This window comes from Gymnoscopelus microlampas (assembly GCF_963454915.1).
Source record: "Gymnoscopelus microlampas genome assembly, chromosome: 4".
In the NCBI taxonomy this organism is placed as follows: Eukaryota; Metazoa; Chordata; class Actinopteri; order Myctophiformes; family Myctophidae; genus Gymnoscopelus; species Gymnoscopelus microlampas.
In genome coordinates this window covers 44,671,630-44,692,850 of record NC_139941.1, presented here as the reverse complement: position 1 = coordinate 44,692,850, position 21,221 = coordinate 44,671,630, and the positions used below count along the sequence as shown (strand labels likewise).

At 42.8% G+C, this 21,221-nt stretch overlaps 1 protein-coding gene across 1 annotated transcript; it reads left to right on the top strand.

Moving 5' to 3' along the window:
• The first annotated feature begins 1,820 nt into the window (after positions 1 to 1,820).
• olfml2a (olfactomedin-like 2A) lies at positions 1,821 to 20,970 on the top strand. Its single transcript, XM_084053942.1, has 8 exons — positions 1,821 to 2,123; positions 11,014 to 11,277; positions 12,916 to 13,023; positions 13,874 to 14,050; positions 15,184 to 15,427; positions 17,243 to 17,533; positions 17,761 to 17,946; positions 18,753 to 20,970. The coding sequence occupies exons 1-8, from the start codon at positions 1,953 to 1,955 to the stop codon at positions 19,355 to 19,357; spliced, it is 2,046 nt and encodes a 681-aa protein (XP_083910068.1). The 5' UTR covers positions 1,821 to 1,952; the 3' UTR covers positions 19,358 to 20,970.
• The last annotated feature ends 251 nt before the right edge of the window (positions 20,971 to 21,221 follow it).

The window sequence follows — 21,221 nt, the reverse complement described above, 5'->3', positions numbered from 1 at the left end:
CAATTGCACTGTACACTGCACAGTGCACACATGAAATTAGTTATCCTAATTACACATCACATAACTACATTAAATGCACACAAAACGCCACTAGGGGGTGTCAAACCTATCTATAATAAACTATGATGCCTGGGGCAGAGAGAGAGAGAGAGAGAGAGAGAGAGAAATATAAATACTGGCCAACCATCACGTAATATAGTAAAGAAACAGGAGATGGCGCCACAGCCCTTTTATAACTGAACCGGATCTGCGTTCTCATTGTTGTAGGCTTTTTAAACATTTGTTATTTTTATATTTCTAAACTGTTTTGTTGTTGAAAATAATACAATAAGGTAGCGATAAAATGTCAAAAGAAAGACACAAGGGTGGAGAGGATGTGAGACCATTTTTAACCGATCAACTGACGGAGTTATAGGTTATGCGCACAATGCAATATGTTGCCAGAGAGAGTCATGCAAAGTTTTCTCTTGAACGATTTTATTCTTTTGTACTAGGCCAGTGGTTCTCACACTTTTTCATGTCAAGGACCCCCAAATGGACACTTATTAGCCCGGGGATCCCCATTAGAAAAGATATGCCAGGCCAGGGACCCCAAAGAGAAGATTTTTTGTACAGCTCTAGCAGTGATTCTCAACCATTTTAACTTCAAGGACCCCCAGTTTGACATATTAGGCTACGGACCCGCATTTAATGACATTTCTATCTCTTGGACCCCAATTTATATTGTAAAATCAATGTTGATTTAACTCTGAGAGTGTACAAATTTGTACACTCTCAGAGTTACAGACCCAATAGGGTACATTTGGTTACTAACTATCCATCATTTAGCTGAAGGACCCCTGGGGGTCCCCGGACCCCACTTTGAGAACCTATGTACTAGGCTACCACAATAAAACCAGTGGTGTAAAGTAACTGCATTTACTCAAGTACTGTACTTAAGTACAATTTTGAGGTATTTTTTTTACTTTACTGGAGTATTTCAAAATGTCAGTAGCCTATACTTTTACTTTTAGTTATATGCCACACTACATCTCAGAGGCAAATATTGTACTTTCTACTCCCCTACAATTATTTGAATTTAGTTACTAGTTACTTTGTATATTTGAATTATTATTACAAAGAAATCATTACCACTTCAGCTCTATTTAAACTTTGGCTATTTGAAAATAGCCGATCTACAAGCTCACAATGTGTTGCGATGCGTTGTGAGCTTGTAGAGCTGCTATTATCAAAATATTTTAATTCATTTTGTACATATGATACCTTTTGAAACGGGACATAATGAGTAACTTTTACCTTTGGTACTTTAAGTACATTTTGATACCAATACTTTTGTACTTTTACTCAAGTACATTTTGAATTCCTGACTTTTACTTGTAACAGAGTCTTTCTACATTGCAGTATACAATACTTTTAAACATGTGAGTACTTTTTCCACCACTGTTACAAACTATAACAAAGCATTCACAAGAAATCGTGTCCAAAAGCCCCTCCCCTCTCTAGGGGACAGAGAAGATGACAGATGATGCGCACCAGCGTTGCCATGTCTGCTTATTATAAGCGACTTTGGGGTACGTTTTCTGTAAAGTTGCTTGTATAATATTGCGGGTTGCGTTTTTTTTGGCTTGTTTCTAAAGACTTGTTTCTCAATCACGACGCGTTGTGGCCGTTGCAGGTTTAAAGTGCTCAATTGTGGCCTAATAGTTGCTTCTTTTGGGCTTGTTCTCCTAGACCTGGTTGCTTGTTTCTCTCACAAAATCTGGCAACGCTGCAGATGACGCGCGCACTGAGCGTGTGGAGCGCACCAGTTGAGAGAACAAGCGTGCGTGGAGGAGACTGGAGCGTCAACGCTCTTATTGCTAGAAAGGAGCGCACATACACACTACTGTGGAAACATAGAGAACATCACCTGGACTGTCTGCTGGCCATGGAGCTACAATAGAATGGATTGAATGCACACAGTAAATGTTTTTTTGCTGTTAAATCGTGGGCAAATTAAGGATCTACAGCACGTTTTTTTTTTTCTACCAAAAACACACAAGAAGAAGAAAATGTGGAGATACACGAACTTGTTCATCTGTCTTGTAGTTTTGTGCCAGGATCATGCCTCTGCTATGAGCAAGGTAAGAGTCACCTTAAACACACACAGTGTGGGCATTCTGAATGGGATCACGACACCTATTGTATTAGGTGAGATTTAAACATTGTATAAAGGAATCACTGGAGCAGCCAGCATTATGTTACATTCTTTAAAATACAAGTTGCCTAGTGGTTGAAAGTAACTAAAGTACATTTACTCAGCCTACATATAAGTACAGGTTTGAGGTACTTTTACTTTACTGGAGTATTTCTAATTTTCTATACTTTTACTTCTACTCCACTACATCTCAGAGACAAATATTGTACCTTTACTCCACTACAGTTATTTGAACACTTTAGTTAGTTACATTGTAGATTTTGATTATTATTACAAAACACCCACTTCAGCCATTTGAAAATAGCCGATCTACAAGCTCACAACGATCTACAACTTCTTTTCAAAAGATTCTTATACTATTTATACATTTGAAAACTTGTGAAATGGGACATTCTGTAAAATGAGTTTCCACCACTGCCTATTGTATGAAGGTGAAATTTAAACATTGTATAAATGAATCGTTGGAGCGGCCAGAATCATGTTACATTCTTTCAAATACATACAAGTTGCCTACACACATTAAAAGCAACCTGTCTTCCCATTTAGCTGAGTACCATCCCTGTAGGCCTATAGGCTTATTATTAGGCTACCTTTATGTCGTAGTCTACGTCATGGTCAGGTGCCTATGTTTCAGACAAATAGGTGACTTGACAAATAAATAACCCTTTTCAACGAACAGACGTTAATTTTTCTGTCTGAAGTTGTAGACAGATGTTTAACATCACGTGTCTTTTCTTTTTCATTTGAGCTAATCCCCTAAATGATGGCTTTGGGTCACGCAGTACATCAGTAACAATAGCCCTGGGTTTATCAAATGATACCTCGAGCGTGGTGGGGCACGGTGCCAGCAGAGAGAGATGGCACCTACTGAGGTAACAATAGCCTAATATCTGACTGGTCTTGTTTGCACAGCTGCTGGACTCTAGTAACCCCTCTCTGGAGTCTCTCTGAAGTCTGAAGCAGAGCATCATTCCCCCAGAGGAGAGTCTAATAATCCCACTTCTCCTAGAAACAATAGCCTGCATACTGTATATACAACAGTATGGACACACCACTGTACCCTGATGTCAAAGGTGCCCATTGAACTGGCTGGTCGACTCTGTCTGTGGTAGAAAGTACTGTGCTGTATAATTTAATTATTAAAGTTAGTAAAGACCGCAGTAAGACTACAGGCATGTCATAAGGTTTTGAATCACAAGAAGACACTTATGAATATGTTTTCTGACTGGCCTACTGTCAAAGAGCACTGTCCTGTGTGTGTGTGTGTGTGTGTGTGTGTGTGTGTGTGTGTGTGTGTGTGTGTGTGTGTGTGTGTGTGTGTGTGTGTGTGTGTGTGTGTGTGTGTGTGTGTGTGTGTGTGTGTGTGCGCGCGCGCGTGCGTGCGTGCGTGCGTGCGTGCGTGTGTGCGCTCACACAAGCGTACGTGCGTGCATGTGTGAGACAGAGAGAGATAGATAGAAAGAGAAAGAGAGAGAGAGAGAGAGAGAGAGAGAGAGAGAGAGAGAGAGAGAGAGAGAGAGAGAGGGAGGGAAAGAGGTGGAATCCCCAGGTTTATCTCTAGACAAACTGGCACAGTGGTATTGTGTTTAGTCAGGGCAAGGCAGCATGAAGCACAGTGTCGTGGGAACAGCAGTGGGCACTGGCCTGTTGTTTGGGTTGTAAACAAGCCCCAGGAATACCGCCATGAGGTCAATTAGAGGACAAAGACAGAATGAGAGATGGAGGAAAATGGATGCTCTGCCCGCCTGACTGTAGCAGTGGTCCATTCTGTAATTCAGAGGGACAAGCATGGCACTCAAACTGCCAGGATTAGGGGTTCAGTCATCTGTGCAACTCAGATGGGTGATACTAACACTTTCACGGTTATTTGCCCAAAGGGAAATCAGGGTAACAAAACATCTAAAAGCCCCACAGCCTCTAGAGCACACATGGGCAACATACGTCGCGAGGGCTGGACCTGGACCCTTTGACCATCTCAATCTAAATTAATTATTAGTAATTAATATGTACCATTTGAGTACATACCTGCATTCCATATTCCATCCGTAAGTACTCAAATGTTAAATGTTTATAATGTAAGAGGAACAGTGTTCTGTAGAGTTCATCCTCTGGGTCTGGGGCATGCACTGCAATCTAGCCAGTAGTTTATGAGATATGTTGTCTGGGACCAATGTGGTGGATGGAGTCTGAAGAAGAGCACTGTGCTCGAAACGTCCCTCGGCCCACTCAGGTGGTACCAAAAATAAATAATGCAGAAAGGGAGCTACAGTGTGCAAACTTAAGTTAAGTTTTGTAGTTTGAAGTTCAGCACCTGCCTTTAAATGGAAAATCGCGCGCCTCTTTTGATCCTCAGTGGATGGACAGAGGGACAGACATCCTTAAAGCCCAGCCACTAGCAGGGCCAAAATACACATCCACTCACACAGTACTCTTTCCCTTACTTTCCCTGACTAACTTATGGGCATGGGCATGGGCATGGGCATGGGCATGGCATGACATGTCTACAAGCCTGCAGACCATCCACATTCCACACAGTAAAATCATCAGTCTTTATTAAACCATTTGTAACTCAAACAGTGTACAAAGGTAACCAAATGGACAGGCTCATGTGTCTTCTGGCCTGTGTGAGACAGAGCATTGACTAAGTGGCAGGAAATATGAGAGACATGCAGCTGTCAGGGACTTCGCTCTTTATCTGAGCTGTTGTGTTGAGAATTGAAAACACACGCACAGTAAAATGTAACTACTTTCTTACACGTTCAGACTTAAATGAACACCCAGGACGCGCGCACGCACACACACACACACACACACACACACACACACACACACACACACACACACACACACACACACACACACACACACACACACACACACACACACACACACACACATTAAATATGCAAAATCCTGAGGCAAATGATGAATGTGCACAATGTTAGTCAACCAATATTGCAGATCAGAACTCACTTCTGTCTGTGTGCGCTATTATTTAGCTGAGCTATATAGCTTTTATTGTAATGTATTACTAGAGAGCCTAAACACTGATAATTAACCTATCAAAAAATATGCTTTGCATGAAGTCCAGCATGATTTATTGGTGTGCTGCCTCCTCCAAGTGTTGTAAAACAGGACAGCCTGAATTGTCCTATAATATTAATGAACTGTGTAGTGTGTGAAAAGATACTCTCCCCAAAGCTTGGGGCTTTTGTGGATCTAACATCTGTTGTACAACAAAAGAGCATCTGGAGGAAAAACACTGGCAGCATCTATCATTCCATTCATGACTGAGGCCACCAGACACACACAAGTGATTAATAGAAAACAGTTTGGGGATTTTAATGGATTATATTATTGGCTATTATTTAAAAAATGATAGATTAACAGAGTGACTTGCTTGAGTGAGCATGCCTGCATGCATGCACTTTGTCTAATTGTATGCTCTGTTTATTAACACACTCTCTCTCTCTCTCTCTCTCTCTCTCTCTCTCTCTCTCTCTCTCTCTCTCTCTCTCTTCCCCTGTATCTAACTTGCCATCTCCATCTCTCTTCTGAGATCATGTGATGACAACTGAACAGTTCAGAGTGTAGCTGGACCTATAAACAGACCCAGATGGAATGTAGAGGTGTACCCCCAAAAACACTGTGCTTTGTCTTCAGCTAATTAACAGCCCGGCGCTAATGTGCTTCTGCTACTGCGATCTCATGATTTATCTCCAGGCTGCGGTCTCAGATTCAGCCCCTTTGAACTCCAGGTTGATCTTTTACGATAGCAAAAGTATATTTATAAGCACCACTAATCAGATTAAGACCTCTACACTCTGTACGATATTTGAAATGGTCGGCGAGTGAACAGATCGTTAAGCATTTCACATTGCACGAGTTTCTCTCTTGGACGAAGTGGACTGCCTCTACTGGAATTTGAACCACGATTTCAGGCCCAGTTCTGGAGTGCTGGTGACTGGAGAACAAAGTGGGATTTAATGAAAGGATTCTACAACAACCCAAACTAAAGACAGGAACATGAGGACCTAGTGTAGCTCACGGTTCAATGCTTCTGTTTTTATATTCACATGCACGTACAATACAGCAGTGGCAACCCTGCAGGCAGTGAAACTATTGTCCTTAGAGTTTCTTCAAAGAAACTCCAGAAAATCCAAATAGTTTGGTAGTCAAAATAGTCATTTTTGTTTGGTATTTGTGCTGTTGTTTGTATGTTAATCAGCTACAACTGGTGCAGTAGATTTGAAATATGTGGTATGGTATGAAACAGAGAACACAGCTGAGAAATTATTTCACTAGCCTGCTGCGGCAGTTAAGATTTCACGCATGTCATAACAGGAATAATAATGGGCCTAATGTTTTTGCTTATGACACAGTGGAAATGCTGGAAGAGCCACCTGCATTGTGCCAATGGATGCCGGATTCGTCAAAGCTGTGGTGGTTGTTGTTTCACTAACACAGTTGGCCCTGTAATTACCAACTGGCCAAACACACTCAGCGCTAAAAGGGAAGGATATCCTTGTTTATATAAACCAAGGCTGTAGATATCCCTGGGCTTGTGCTACTATAACAACAGTCCATTACAGAACCACCTCTGCTACTGTCAGAGTCCACCAATATGACTTGGGGCATGTCAGTACACTGGTCATTGGTAAACACATGCAACTTGATTCTAGCAATCCTAACCATAATAAAGGGTGTCAGTGTGTTTTGGTGACTGAAGCCTTCATCCAATTAGCTAATCGAGCGATCATGAGTGCGCTTACTGCTTAGTTATGTCCCTTCCTCCTGTGGTGGAAGCGTTGTGCAGAGTTTGTGTTTTAGTCCCCTGTATTTTTTTTATTTTCTTATTTACCTGAGAGACTTGACCCCACTCCAGAGGAAGCATTGCATGAAGTGCTTGAATGCTCTTAATTCTGAGCATTCTGAGCTCAGCTGTCTGTTCTGAGTTAGGTTCAGCCAGCAGAAGACACTGGTCGGTCAGTTGACATGCCAGTGTGAACGAGCTGGGAGAAGACTGCAATTGTTCTCCCTGCCAGTTTCTTTTTTTTAGTTTTTTTTAAATTAGGACAGAGGGTTGCCACATCTCTTGCTCCAGCAATAAAGCGCGGGGTAGCGTTCAGTCTTTGTTGACAAAACAAAACTTAGAGTTGGTGACTCAAGTGTCTAGGAGAGTCTGGCAACAAATCTGGCAGGAATTTCTCCACCCAGACTTCTCCATCCTGCAGAGGGACTTAAAGCATCTTAAGCTGATGTTGCTATGGCACAAGCGAGGGCTGGGCTCGCAGTGGTGGGGGCTGAACAATAAAGCACCGCAGGCCAACGGGCACAACCTCTCACAGAGACATTTAATCTGCTAATCCATTCTGTTTTCATGTAGCTGTAGCACTCGTCAAACCAATGCCTTTTCACTTGACCAGGGTTAGGATTTCAGCCGTCCCGGCACAAAGGGGTCCTTGCCCCATAATCAAAAACCCTTGCCAGTGTGCGTGTATGCACACACTCCACATCCCCTGACCGCCCCCCTCAAGACCCCATCACTCAGTCCGCATTCCTTTACTAATGAGCCCCCACCACATCCACCTCCATTACACCTCCCACCCCAGCCTATTTACTGCACTGCAAAAAAATCATCTTCTGAAGTAGTTGTTGAAGTAGCCTTGTTATTTTCTTGTATGCAAAGCGTGTTGAGAATTGTCGCTTGTTTTCAATGTAGTTGGGCTTTCTTTGAGAATTAAGTCACATAGATGGCAAATGCCATACTCTATTTTTCATATTATCATCTAAAAAATAAACTACATTTGGAACCAATGAAATGTCCTCACCCAATTCCTGTATCTTTTCACAGGTTTTAAGAAAATGCTTCTTTAATACAAGAATAAGTGGATTGTTAAGATTATTTACATTTAATTTAATCTAACCTTTATTTATCCAGGAAGGGAGCCCATTCCCCTTCACAAGGCAGATGGCATCAACAACAGCTTAAAAAACTATTTGGGCAATGCCTTCTTGTATGAACCACCTCTGCTCACTTTCACACCATCTCTCTCACACACACACACACACACGCACGCACGCACGCACGCACGCACGCACGCACGCACGCACGCACGCACGCACGCACGCACGCACGCACGCACGCACGCACGCACGCACGCACGCACACACACACACACACACACACACACACACACACACACACACACACACACACACACACACACGCCATTGACATTTGACATGTCAATGTGGTTAAAGTAGAAATAGATCAAAGTCCTCTACACATGGATAACTTTAACTGTTGTTGATCATATTTCCCAACTGTTGCACAGACATCCGCTAGTGAACTCTCCCCATCCCCAAACAAACTAGTCCTGATGGCCTGTTTAGACATTGTTTAGATACAACGTGGCATGGACTCAGACGAAGCCACGTTTCAAAGAGGTAGGACAGAGGTAGGACAGAGACAGGCGAATCTCTGTGATGGTGCATTCTTCTCCACTCTAAGTGGTACCACATGTAGGCTTGCCCTGGGGTTTATAGATCCCTAAATCTCAGCACAAAGAGATGACAGCCTGAGCTCCCTCAGAGCAGCTTGGAGAGTCAAGCCCCAAAGGTGATGGGAGATGAGCTGAGCATCAGTAAAGTGCAACGCATTGACTCAACATACCATAACCACTTGAACCCTATAGCATCTCTATTCTGGGGGGAAGATGCGCCGAAAATAGAGCAGACCAAGGACAGAGCCAACTCAGGTCAAGTTTACTAAGTATAGAGGTTTAAGTGGATAAGTGAGATAACCAGGGGGAACGGGACTGTGTGTTGCAGCAAACGATGCATCACAAAGCGTGATCTGAAAAGGACCCTTTGCTCTTAATCCAAAGTGATGATAATGAGTGGGGTTCGGTGCAAACAGCTCTTTGACGGAACAACCAGGTCTTTGAGGACCAAGTTGCAAACACTATAGGCCACTTTGCCACCATAAATCAGTGTCTTACAGGAAGATGGATGCTGACAGCTATTAGTGGAGAGGTACACAAAGCTTTCAGCGGAATGAAGTCCCACACACCAACACACATTACCAATGGAACATTTACTCAAATATACAGTAAATCTATAGAACCGTTGTCTCCTAAACTGACTGAATTAAGTTACGGACTGCTGGTTGGTCTTGTATGTACGTGTACGGTACAGAACAGTTTAGTCAAAACTTTCAAGGTACCAGTTTTTACTTTGTATTATGGTCATGGCACCAAATATATATGAATTAAAGATAAGCCATATATGAATGAGCCACCATGGTTTTACAAAGCTTTTTCATTTCATATGGGGTATCCAAAACAGAGTTGGTGTTGGTGATAATAGTCTGTTTGAATTATGTTTGTCTCAACCCCTTTCGTTTGAGGCACGACAGCTAACCTTCAAAAGAGGGGAAGCCTGTGGTTATTGTTCAGGATCACTTTTCCTTCCCTTGCTTTTGTTTCCCTCCTAAGAAAATGGATTTATTATTCATAGATGTCCACCAGGAGACAAAGTAATTCAGACCAGTGGAACATACTCTCTGTGACTAAGACGCGCCACTGGGAGGAGGAAATCGCAGCTGAGCATATATCTTAATAAGTTGTTACATTTCATGGGATTGTGTGTTAATAACGGAGATATCCGATGTTGGGCACTGATCACTGGCTTGGATAAAATTACATTCTCAGAATGCCTCTGGCTGACACTGCACAGCCCTGGCTGCTTGTTGAGGAGCTGTACACCTACTTCTCTTTTAACATCTCCATTTGCATGCCTGGCCAAGGATATGTCACTCTCAAGTAGGATGCAACAACTATATGAAGAGTTGCTGGCCAAATACAGATCAGGTCATAGCATATGTAGAGTCTAGCATGCAAGGCCACTTAAACGTTTAATTCCTAATTAAAGATAAAGTAGCTTATACTAACAAACTACAGATTTTGATATGGAATCTGTTTTCATCAAGCTGTCAAGGGGTGCTTAACTTCAACACAGCTGTTTAAATCAACACTTGAGAAACTGCATGGCACAATAATACATTTTGCTTATAGGGTCCTACTGTAGCTTCTTGTGAATTATAAATTGATGCTGTCATTGTCAGTGATTATGAAGCCGTTTGTAAAATCATCGCTGACTTTTATGTTTTGTCCCCCCCCCCTTCCCAAATTAAAGCCCTATGACAGTGTCGTGCAAAAGTTACAAGCTACAAGCTTTTGAAAGTTTGGGAACATTTTCGCCTATAATGACATGCCCAAAATAGGGACGCTAGGTTGAAAGTGGTTAGGTCTGCCTGTGAGTTTTATAAATATTTAACCAGAGAGTATGAACAACTTGTCCCTGAAATATAACTACATTGGATCTGTTGGAACACAGGTTATTTTTTCCATTTCCTGAAACAGTCTTGGAATAAAATGTTTCCGCCTGACAGTGGCGATATTCAGAGGTGCAACCCTGTATCGAAGATGGCTGATCTACAAGCATGAGCTTGTAGAGCTGCATTATGAGCTTGTAGATCTGCTATTTCTTAATTGTTTTTGACAAATCTTCTCTTATGGGGCTCCAGGGCACAAAATCTATTCAAATGGATGTCTGAGGCCAAATACATACAGTATCAATGGGGGGGACCTTGACATGAAAATTGACATGTAACGAAGTGCATTTACTCTTTTTGAGGTACTTTTACTCAGTATTTTTAGATTGCGTCATTGATACTTTTACTTATGTACGAAATGTGAGTACTTCTTCCACCACTGCTGTAATTCACCCATCTTCTCTCGCCATCCCTCCAGATCTTCGGGGAGACTGAGCCTGTGCGAATGACGTCAGAGGGTTCAGACTGCCGCTGCAAATGCATCATGCGACCGCTGAGCAAGGACGCATGCCAACGCCTGCGGAGCGGCTCTGTGCGCGTGGAGGACTTCTACACGGTAGAGACCGTCAGCTCGGGCTCCGACTGCAAGTGCTCGTGCACAGCACCCCCCTCGTCCCTGAACCCCTGTGAAAACGAGTGGAAGATGGAGAAATTGAAGAAACAGGCCCCGGAACTGATGAAGGTGAGGAGGGGAACTTACATGCCAAGGCAGCTGCATCACAGTGTTTTGATCTTGTACATATTCTGATTTGATGTTACCATATGAGTACAGGTACTCACCTAGAAAAGTGGTTTGGATGGTAATAGAACAGTGGTTCTCATCCTATTTTGAGCTCCAGACCACTTGCATGTTTTAAACAACCCTCAAGGACCACCCCACTACACCTCCCCACAAAAGTAGATATTTTAGTATATAGGAAAGCATAGGACCACAATGGAAACAAGTCCCCAGGACTTTTTGTGTTATTAGGAGACAGACAGTAATTTGTGTTATCAACAGGGTACCTTCCATCTCAGATGTTTCATCAAATTAGTCCGACAACACCTAAATAACACTGTACCTGCTCCCAGCACTAATTAGATAACCATCCCCCATACACATATTGTAGCCTTGGACAAAACTGAGAGAGATTTTTGTGTATAGTCTTGGTGGACCCCCCCAAATATCCCCTGGATGCTCCGCGATTAATGGTCTTACTACTCCATACTTGCACAAATCAAATTATAAAGTGCTTATCCTTAAGCCATGGAGGTCGAGTCTTGCCTGTGTTCCGTAATATTCTCATTGAGTGTCGTAGGGCTGTTGCAGCAGGTGATAGCCGGTATTACACTTGATGGAATAAAGGAAAAACACTGATATTCAGGCACAGACGGGACTAAAACACTTATGTATTGAGAAATATGGAATATTTCAGAAAACATGCTCCTAACTCGACAGGTAACATATCCGTGGCTTGAGGGTAAGCACTTACATTTTGAATTTGTATGTATGAGTAGTACGGCCATTAGACATGGAGCGTCCGGAGGATATTTGGGGTGTCCACCAAGACTGACAAAGAGAAATGTTAAACAAATGTTAGAATCAATAAAAAATAATCAGTCTTGTCGAAAGCTGGGCTTACATATATCCCAGGACATCTAACCTACCAGCAAATAAGCCAATAGCTCTAAGTACTTGATCAGATTAGGGCGCAGACAGAAACAGTGATATTCATTGTAGACAGATCAGTGTGCTTGTAAGCAATGGCCGTGGGAAAGGCTGGCCAGAGAAAAAAAATTAGAACCCTAAATCCCCATTGAGTTTAAAGGTACCAAAGGTCATCGCTTGCCCCACGTGACCTCTCTAATGTGTTATCTGATCTAACATCTGCAGATAACATCTGAGCAACGCACCTCAACTGCACGTATGTAAAGCACACATTAATTTTTCACTGGCAGAAAGGAGGCACAGTATGTACCATATGAAAATAAGAAGCAGATCCAGATGTGGAATGCTATTTGGTCCAGCAATACCTATAGTTTAACCCGATACATTCGGCAATGTAAAGGCTCAGTTTGATGAGCCATTCCTCCATGTGCAATGTGAGGAGATAACAGACGACAGCAGGCTTTGAGTAGGCAGTTTACAAGGTGTTTCAGTGACTGAATGCACAAGCCTCTGAACTGAACAAAGAAGTCAATGGAGTTAATCATCAAAAGTGTTTTTGGAGGTTGAGAGGGGGGTTATTGGCTTCCGCACACATCGACCCATCAAACATGGTGGTGAGTACAGGGTCACTAATTAATTAATGTGTGTCTCTTTTATGGAATGGCTGTCCAGCTGCATTCCATGGTGGACCTTCTCGAGGGAACCTTGTATAGCTTGGATCTATTGAAAGTCCATTCCTACATGAACAAAGTGGTCTCCCAAATGAACAACCTGGAAGAGGTAAGATCAAAAACCCTCCATAAATCTTAACATGGCCCATTTCAACTCATGCAGTCGTAAACTCTTATATGTAGTAACACAGTGATATTGGTAGTCTGGGAAACCAAAGCATATTTTTCTATCAAAGTCTTTGTTAGTTATCCTAAATAAAACTGTGTCCGCTAAATGGCCATATGAAAAACGGGAAGATGTAGTCAATTCTGTACATGTATACTTTTTTTTGTGAGAAAACCATCTGAATTCCAGAGATTGACTTGTTAATAGTAGTAGCTTATTAACTGTGTCCTCTTGTGGCATTCAATAATCAGAGTTCCGTTAAACCCTGCAGCTACAATAGTCATGTTGCTGGGAGAGACTTGTCACGCCAGTTTGTCAGGGGGCAAATCATTTTTGCATTTTACATTTAGTTGAGTGTGACTTGGACTTCAGTGCAGGTGCAAGAGTTAAAAAAAATGTATCATTATTAAACATTATTAAAAACTTGCCAAGAAACCAATAAGTGTGTACATGTGCAAAGAAACAGTACACACAGCAACAGACAAAATATGCACTACAGTATGCAGTATTTCTGTGAGTCCCTGACATGAGCCTCACAGGACATACACAAGGCCGTGAGAGCTAAGAACATTTTGAATGTCTTCGTGTGTTTGCAGGAAGCAGGCCCTCTCCTCTTCCCCTCGCCCTTTTTCTTCGCAGGATGAGCTGAAAATAGAAATAGTAGATTACTATTTCTATACATTTGATGTATTACCTATCACTCTGGATTAAGAGCGTCTGCTAAATGTGTAAATTGTGAATTGTAAATGAATCACACAGCTGTAATCTGAGAAATACTTTTGTTGTTTGGCAGACGATCAAGACGAACCTCACACGTGACAATGACTTTGTTCGAGATAGCATGGCGACCCTGACAAACCAGTTCAAGAGATACGAGAACTACTCCAACATTATGTTGAGTATAAAGAAGGAGATCTCCAGTCTGAGCCTGCAGCTGCTCCAGAAAGACTCCACTGACAACAAAGCTCAGGTTGGTGGCTACAGCACACCGAATGTGTATTCGAAGGGGTTTTACTATTTACAGTGTTGAATTAATCACTTGCGCTCCAGCCACCCAACCCCCAAACAGGGGGGAGGGGGACCTCTGAAGAAGACGTGTCGAAGAGACACAACATTAGCTGATTGTTTGTACCTTAACATTAAAGCATTTAAAGGGGCCACACCATGAATTTAAAAATATATATATTATATATAAATATTGCCCCCTAATACGTTTTAAACAGGTTGTAAGCCTAAAAAACATCCAGATATTTTTTCTCACAATCTGACTGTCTGTCATTCCAAGCTTTTTCAGCTGCAATACCAAAACGTCCTTTTGGGCAGGGGGGGGCTACTGAGCAATTCTGTCTGGCCATCATCAATGCAATGGCAAGGCAACAAGAGACACTGGGGAGCCCAAAAAATACCCCCCCCCCCAAAAAAAAATGAAATTCATGGTGTGGCCCCGTTACGTTAATGTAGTGCTCCAGTTTTTTATTTGGGTTCAGATGTCAAGAAGTGGCCCATAGAACTGTTTTGGTCTTCAGTATTTATTCATATTGGGGAGAATGTTGCTATGAAGGGTCAATATTTTAAAATCTCAAATAAACAGATGATGCTATCCACACAAACCTGCAACTATGTTGAAAGCAAAGGTCTTAAGATGAGTAATAACTCTGATAGTAGCCCATAATGTGCATTACTTTCATACCAGAAATCCTAAGAGCAGATGTTTTAAGTGCTTATCTTCTTTTACTATGAAACTAATTTTTCATGACATACGGTACAATGTTAAAATAACTTATAGACTTACTGGACCAGACTAAAACATCTCCTGAAACACTGCATTTATACAAATCAAACACTCCAACACTATGTGTATACACACTGTAGGTAGAAAAAGCCAAATGAGCAAAGTCCTGCACACTGTTCTCTCATCTCATTACTAATGTTTTGATCCTGCTGGATCGTTAGAGTAACTAGTGTCAATATGTGTGCACAGATTTACAAATAATGTGCACACATATAAAACACAACCACTTTCACACAAGTACACATCAAACACAACTCCACACGCCAATATTGACACCGTCACTGACACAACCCAAATGTCAATGTTTACAGCACACCGGTGATGGGAAAACCAAGGAGGCTGTAAAAGTTGCCAACAAAAAGCCTCCTCCCAAGCTGCCCAAGGAAAAGGTCATAAAGCCCAAGAAAGAGATGGTGAAGCCCAGTAAAGCCGTCAGGCCCGTCCCCACAGCCAAGGCCAAGGTGGTGGTTGGCAACCAGCCAGGCGTGGTGAGGGGCATCACCTATTACAAGTCAACCAAGGCTGACGGCGATGAGCACAGCACTGGTGGAAAAGGTAAGTAAGGAAATAACATTCTGTTTTCACTTAAACTGAGTTTAACTACCATCGTTAATGTAGTGATGTGCAGGATGATAGTGTGTGTGTGTGTGTGTGTGTGTGTGTGTGTGTGTGTGTGTGTGTGTGTGTGTGTGTGTGTGTGTGTGTGTGTGTGTGTGTGTGTGTGTGTGTGTGTGTGTGTGTGTGTGTGTGAGATCATCTTTGTGCTGTCCTAATAAATTATTATTATTATTATCTAAAGTGATTCAAATGATTGATATGATCCTCATCACGTCTTGCTAGATCAGCACCAGTGAGAGACAGAGGATGTCTGTTTGCTAGAGGGAGGCAATCAAGCGCTTTATTGGATTGATTTCATTTCCAACAGAATGGGGCTGTAAACATTTCCAGAGTGTGTGGAGTGAGACCATAAATCTGTTACGTACTTTGCACTTTTGGCGAGAGGAAATGAAAGCCGGAATCTGCTGCTGTGTGGCACGGCGGATCACCCTTAATACAAGATTTATTCCTGTGTTGTTTTAAACAAAGCAGGTCTGCTTGCAGCCGGATTGTACCGTGTCGGTGCATATTCAGCAGGGCAGGAAATCCAAATCTTTTATTGACAGAATACATTGGAGATAATGGAACGCTGCCTCAATGGAATGCTGCCACGGCCATGACATGCCTCGGTCTCACTCCTCACACACAATGTACGGGGACCCTCATCAATGCAGTAGATGAAAGCTGACAAAACATTTCCTGACTCCTTCCAATCCTCTTTAAGTCTAGTTGAGTGAATAGGTATGCTGCGTTTGCACAGGGCACACGCGCACAACGCTGTCACACCGCGTGTTCTGCTGTGCCTGGCCAGCCAAACTAAACTCTAGCGGAATCCAGCCAGCTCTTTGTCAAAGCGGTGAAGCGATTTGGCTGCATTTCCATAATCTCAGACAGCATCTGTTAGACAGAGAGAGAGAGAGAGAGAGAGAGAGAGAGAGAGAGAGAGAGAGAGAGAGAGTAAGGTGGATGGACTAATGCATCTATAAAATGGAGATTACGGCTTTTCAAGTAGCTGTATGGTCAAGATTCTTACGTAAGGATATACTATATATACTGTACACTATCTGTTTCCAGCTGCCTCAGAATATCTTCTCCGGCACGTTCCAACAATATGCCCTCATCAGATCCTGGCGGCCAGGTAGTTCTCTCAGGCTTGCAGGAGAAGAACGCATGTTGGCCAGATGCACTGCCTATGCAGCGCTGTCGTCTAATCCCCACACATCTGTCTGGCAGCGCAGGAAGTCAGAGCATGAGGAACAGAGAGAGAGAGCAGACGAGAGGGCGAGGGAGAGAGAGAACAGGCTGTCCCACTGTTGACACTGTCCTCCATGTGGCTTAGCGTCTCTCTCTCCACAGCCGGGGATGAGACCAGGAGGGGTTGTGGAATCCTGCATGTGAATAGAGGAAGGCAGCAGGACCGGCTGGGTAACAGGAGGGGATAGACAGAAGGCCAAAGGAAGTTGGCACGCTCTCAGCGTTGCATAGCTAATGCTTTGCCTTTGATGTGAAGCTCTGGAACCTTACAGCGTAATATGTCTCCCCCCCTGATAGTGAGGCTCATATGTGCATTACAAACACCTCTGACTGTGCATAATGCAGAATTCTTTCTCCCCTCTAGAGAAACAGCATCTGACCCTGTTTGACCATCAGATTTATATTGAAATGAGCAAGCAACTAGTGCAAACACAGCTTAGGAGAGTCTGAGCTTTAGATTTCCACTTACAGTATTTAATTTCCCTGGCCTGACTCCTTATTTCCTCTCCCCCTTCCCAGACCACTCTGCCAAAACACACACCGCCCACCACGCCAAGGAGAGCCAATCAGAGGACGAAGGTCCTGAAACGGTCCTGGAAACATTTGAGGTCACGACAACTGCGCCCACGGCTGACACCACGCTTCCCATCACTGTCACGACCGCCACTACAGCGAGCACAACCACGGCTACTACCCCACCCACCACCACCACCACTACCATTGCACCAGGGCGGGAGAGACCAGCTCCAACCATCGTGCTGGTTCTGGACAACTCTGACAACAACAGCAGACCCCTTCTACACAGAGCAGGTAAGCGTTACAGCACTTTCAACTGCCGGTACAATCCAATAATGAGATTGTACATTGTAAGCAGAGGGTGCAGTAGTAAACGGCAATTTAGTACCAGATAAGAGCACAGGTTTCACACTGCCAAGATCTGTGTGACTGTAAAATTGTTGTTTAAAACTCATACAGACGTTAATGCAAGCCAGGCCTCCCCAAGTGTTGAGTTGTTTTGGTCTGTGTCTCCTTGGCAGGGAAGATCCTAGACTGTGAGGGGACTCTGGCATCTATTGAACAGCCAGTGAAAAAACACAGCTACGGGCGTAACGAAGGCGCCTGGATGAAGGATCCTCTGGCCAAGGACTCCAAGATCTACGTCACCAACTACTACTACGGCAACAACCTAGTGGAGTTCCGCAACCTGGAAAACTTCCAGCAAGGTGCGTATCGGTTCGTTTAGCTGTATTTCTCCATGTTGTCTGTAAGCGTCACTTGAGATTAATTAATGTTGAGGAGTCAGTAACCTCTGTGAGACTGATGTGCCCTGTGGAATGTAGGCCTTGGGTTGCTTCACAGCAGTGGGTGGGAAAATCCACTCTTTCTGCGTGTAACTGGACTGAGGAATAGGATTACCTTCCGTAAGAGAGCTGAGATGATCTCCGCCTCATGGGACTTGGACTTGTTGATCTAGATGTGTTTGGACAATTGGGCTCTCTAAATGCACTTGCATGCAAGGAGCACCCTGGGCTCTCTCCTTTCATATCCTGCAGGGTGGTGAGTTCACAGCCCCGTGCGGATGAGTAGGTATCTTGTTGAGTAGCCATGATGCTTGCTGTGGTTGACATGTGTGCTCTGGCCTTTCCTTTGAACTGGGCACAGCGGAGACGGATTAGTAGCGTGGGCAGGGGCGGGAGGGTAGAGGTGCACCGCACCGAGTTGCTTTTGTACATCACAAGGCTTTCTTCCATTAACAAAGTTTCTACTTCCTGTTGTTGGACAACCTAGGATAGTCGATAGGATGTGATGTAGAATACGACAACTTTGTTTGCTCAGCGGTAAACCACTAAGAAAACCTTGTCCCTATCACATGTAAGCCATTGTATACACAGTCTGGGACTATCCAAACATTGCCACCGCTCCATACATGGTATTATGTCAGTGTGGGACACATGCGACAGGATGTATCCAACTTGTCATAATATACAGGAATAAAGCTAACACACCAATACTGTTTCTTGTGTCCTAGGCCGCTGGAGCAACCTTTTCAAGCTGCCATACAACTGGATCGGCACAGGTCACGTGGTTTACAATGGAGCTTTCTACTACAACCGAGCCTTCACCAAGAACATCATCAAGTACGACCTGCGCATGCGCTACGTGGCCGCCTGGACGCTACTGCACGATGTGGTCTATGAGGACACCACGCCTTGGAAGTGGAGAGGCCACTCCGACATTGACTTTGCCGTGGACGAGAGTGGCCTGTGGGTGATCTACCCCGCCATGGACTACGACTACTCCCAGCAAGAGGTGATCATCATCAGCAAGCTGGACCCCGGGGACCTGTCCACGAAGAAAGAGACCACCTGGAGGACGGGCCTGAGGAGGAACTCGTACGGGAACTGCTTCATCATCTGTGGCGTGCTGTACGCTGTGGACACGTACAACAAGAAGGAAGGCGAGTTGAAATACGCATTCGACACCCACACCAACACGGAGGCCATTCCGCGCCTGCCCTTCACCAATGAGTATGCCTTCACCACCCAGATCGATTACAACCCCAAGGAGAAGCTGCTGTATGCCTGGGACAATGGAAACCAGGTTACATACAAATTACATTTTGTTGAACAGTGAGCACAAAGCTGTTTGTGTTCCGGATAAGCTTCCAGTACCCTGAGTAGAGGGGAGCGCTCAGTATTTTGACAGTCCAGAAGCAGCCATATTGGATTCATAAGGACAAGGATGAACCTATACCAGCATTCCTATGTATGCTAATCATGACACTTTGCAGTGTACCAAACAAGCACTACTCAAACACAATGTAAGTATGTTGGAATGTGACTGTATGTCGAGAATGGACAGAGAATAATAAACGAGGAGTTCTATTCCAAAAAAACATTTTTGAAATAAATGAATAAATAAACATTACCTCAATTTCATCATTCAGTGTATCTGAAGTATCCAAAACATCCAGTCCATAAAAGTGTTGGACATAACCCATTGTCCTTTAAACAGTGTCATAATTGTTTTGTTTTGTTTTATTTTTTCTTTCTCCATTATTTTCCAGGTAGAATACAGTAGGTGTCTCAGATACAGTATACTGTACAGTATCTCATTTTGGAGCAAAACTCTTCAGTTCTCTGCCCATGTTATGTCAATAGCCTGTTAACCACTTAAGCCTATTAGTTTATAGTTTGTTGTACGACAGTGTTGTGTGACAAGAATAGCCAATCTATGAGCTTGTAGATCTGCTATTTTCATTGTTTTTGAAAAGTTTAGACATTTTTTGAAGATGTTTGAAAAGTCTTTTGACATTTCTTGAAATGTTTAGAAAACCTTTGAAGATTGAAATAAAATGTTGGAAAATGTTGAACATTTTATACGTTTTTTTTTCCTTCTTCGCTTATAATAACATGCAAATAGGGACACCAGGTTGAAAGTGGTTAACTCCATCCATCCACCCACCAAGCACTTTGATCATTATTCCACACAGAAGAATACTCAGTAATTTGTGACCTTATCCTCTTTCTGAGGATTGTTACTACATACTATGTTTATTATTCCGGCCTTAAAATGTCTTGTTAATATTCACAATGTTATAGTCTTTGATGTTCTACATATTTTAGTGAGGATAGGGGATGTGCTGAATATGACATCATAAATCAAATGTACACAATTTAAGGGCTCAAGATGATCAATTTATTTTAAATGTTTTATGATGCAAGTTGTTGTTTTTCTTAAGTTTTTCACTTGTTTAAATCTTATGTATGAAAGCATATGATTGTATAGGTTGTATTGTTCATAACAATTGCAAAGTCACTACATTTGTTTTCGTTTTTATAGTGTGTTTGTACATTCTTACCCCACGATCAAGATTAAGACCAAATATAGATAAATAATTAATGTGTGCACTGTACCAGTGTACCACTAGCTAAACACAATAAGACCACTAAATATGTAGGGTTCTACAGTGGTGTGTTTGCCTGTGTACACTATTCCTTTGTTTGTATACAACCACTCGAATTTCTTTTGCCTGTTCTGGGATGATCTTGAGTGTTTTGTTAACTTTATTCAAAAAGGGCATGCCTGATTACAATATTCAGTACAGTAGCAATGTGTTTGTTTGCATTGTCTTTGTGTCGTTGTATTTTTTTTACAGAGATAATTATAACGCTAGGAAATATTATGCTGCACGTACAAAACCGACTGTGCTTGTGTGCTATGAAATAAAATCATCCATTTTTAAACGCTTGTTGTGAGACGTCTAAGCCCAAACTCACTAATGCCATGGAACAGTCTTGTCCTGTGCTGATAGGATGCTGGTCAGTGATTCATTTCTTCTGACTTGGCTCTCTCAAAAACAGCATTAGGCCCTTTTTTTCTGGTGGTGATTGGGGCAGCAAGCAATAGCTGTAGGTCCTGAAACCTGTTTGATCTCTTGCTATGAGCTTAAAGGCATTGTATTTTCAAGTGCTCTGATGTTCATAATACACTAATC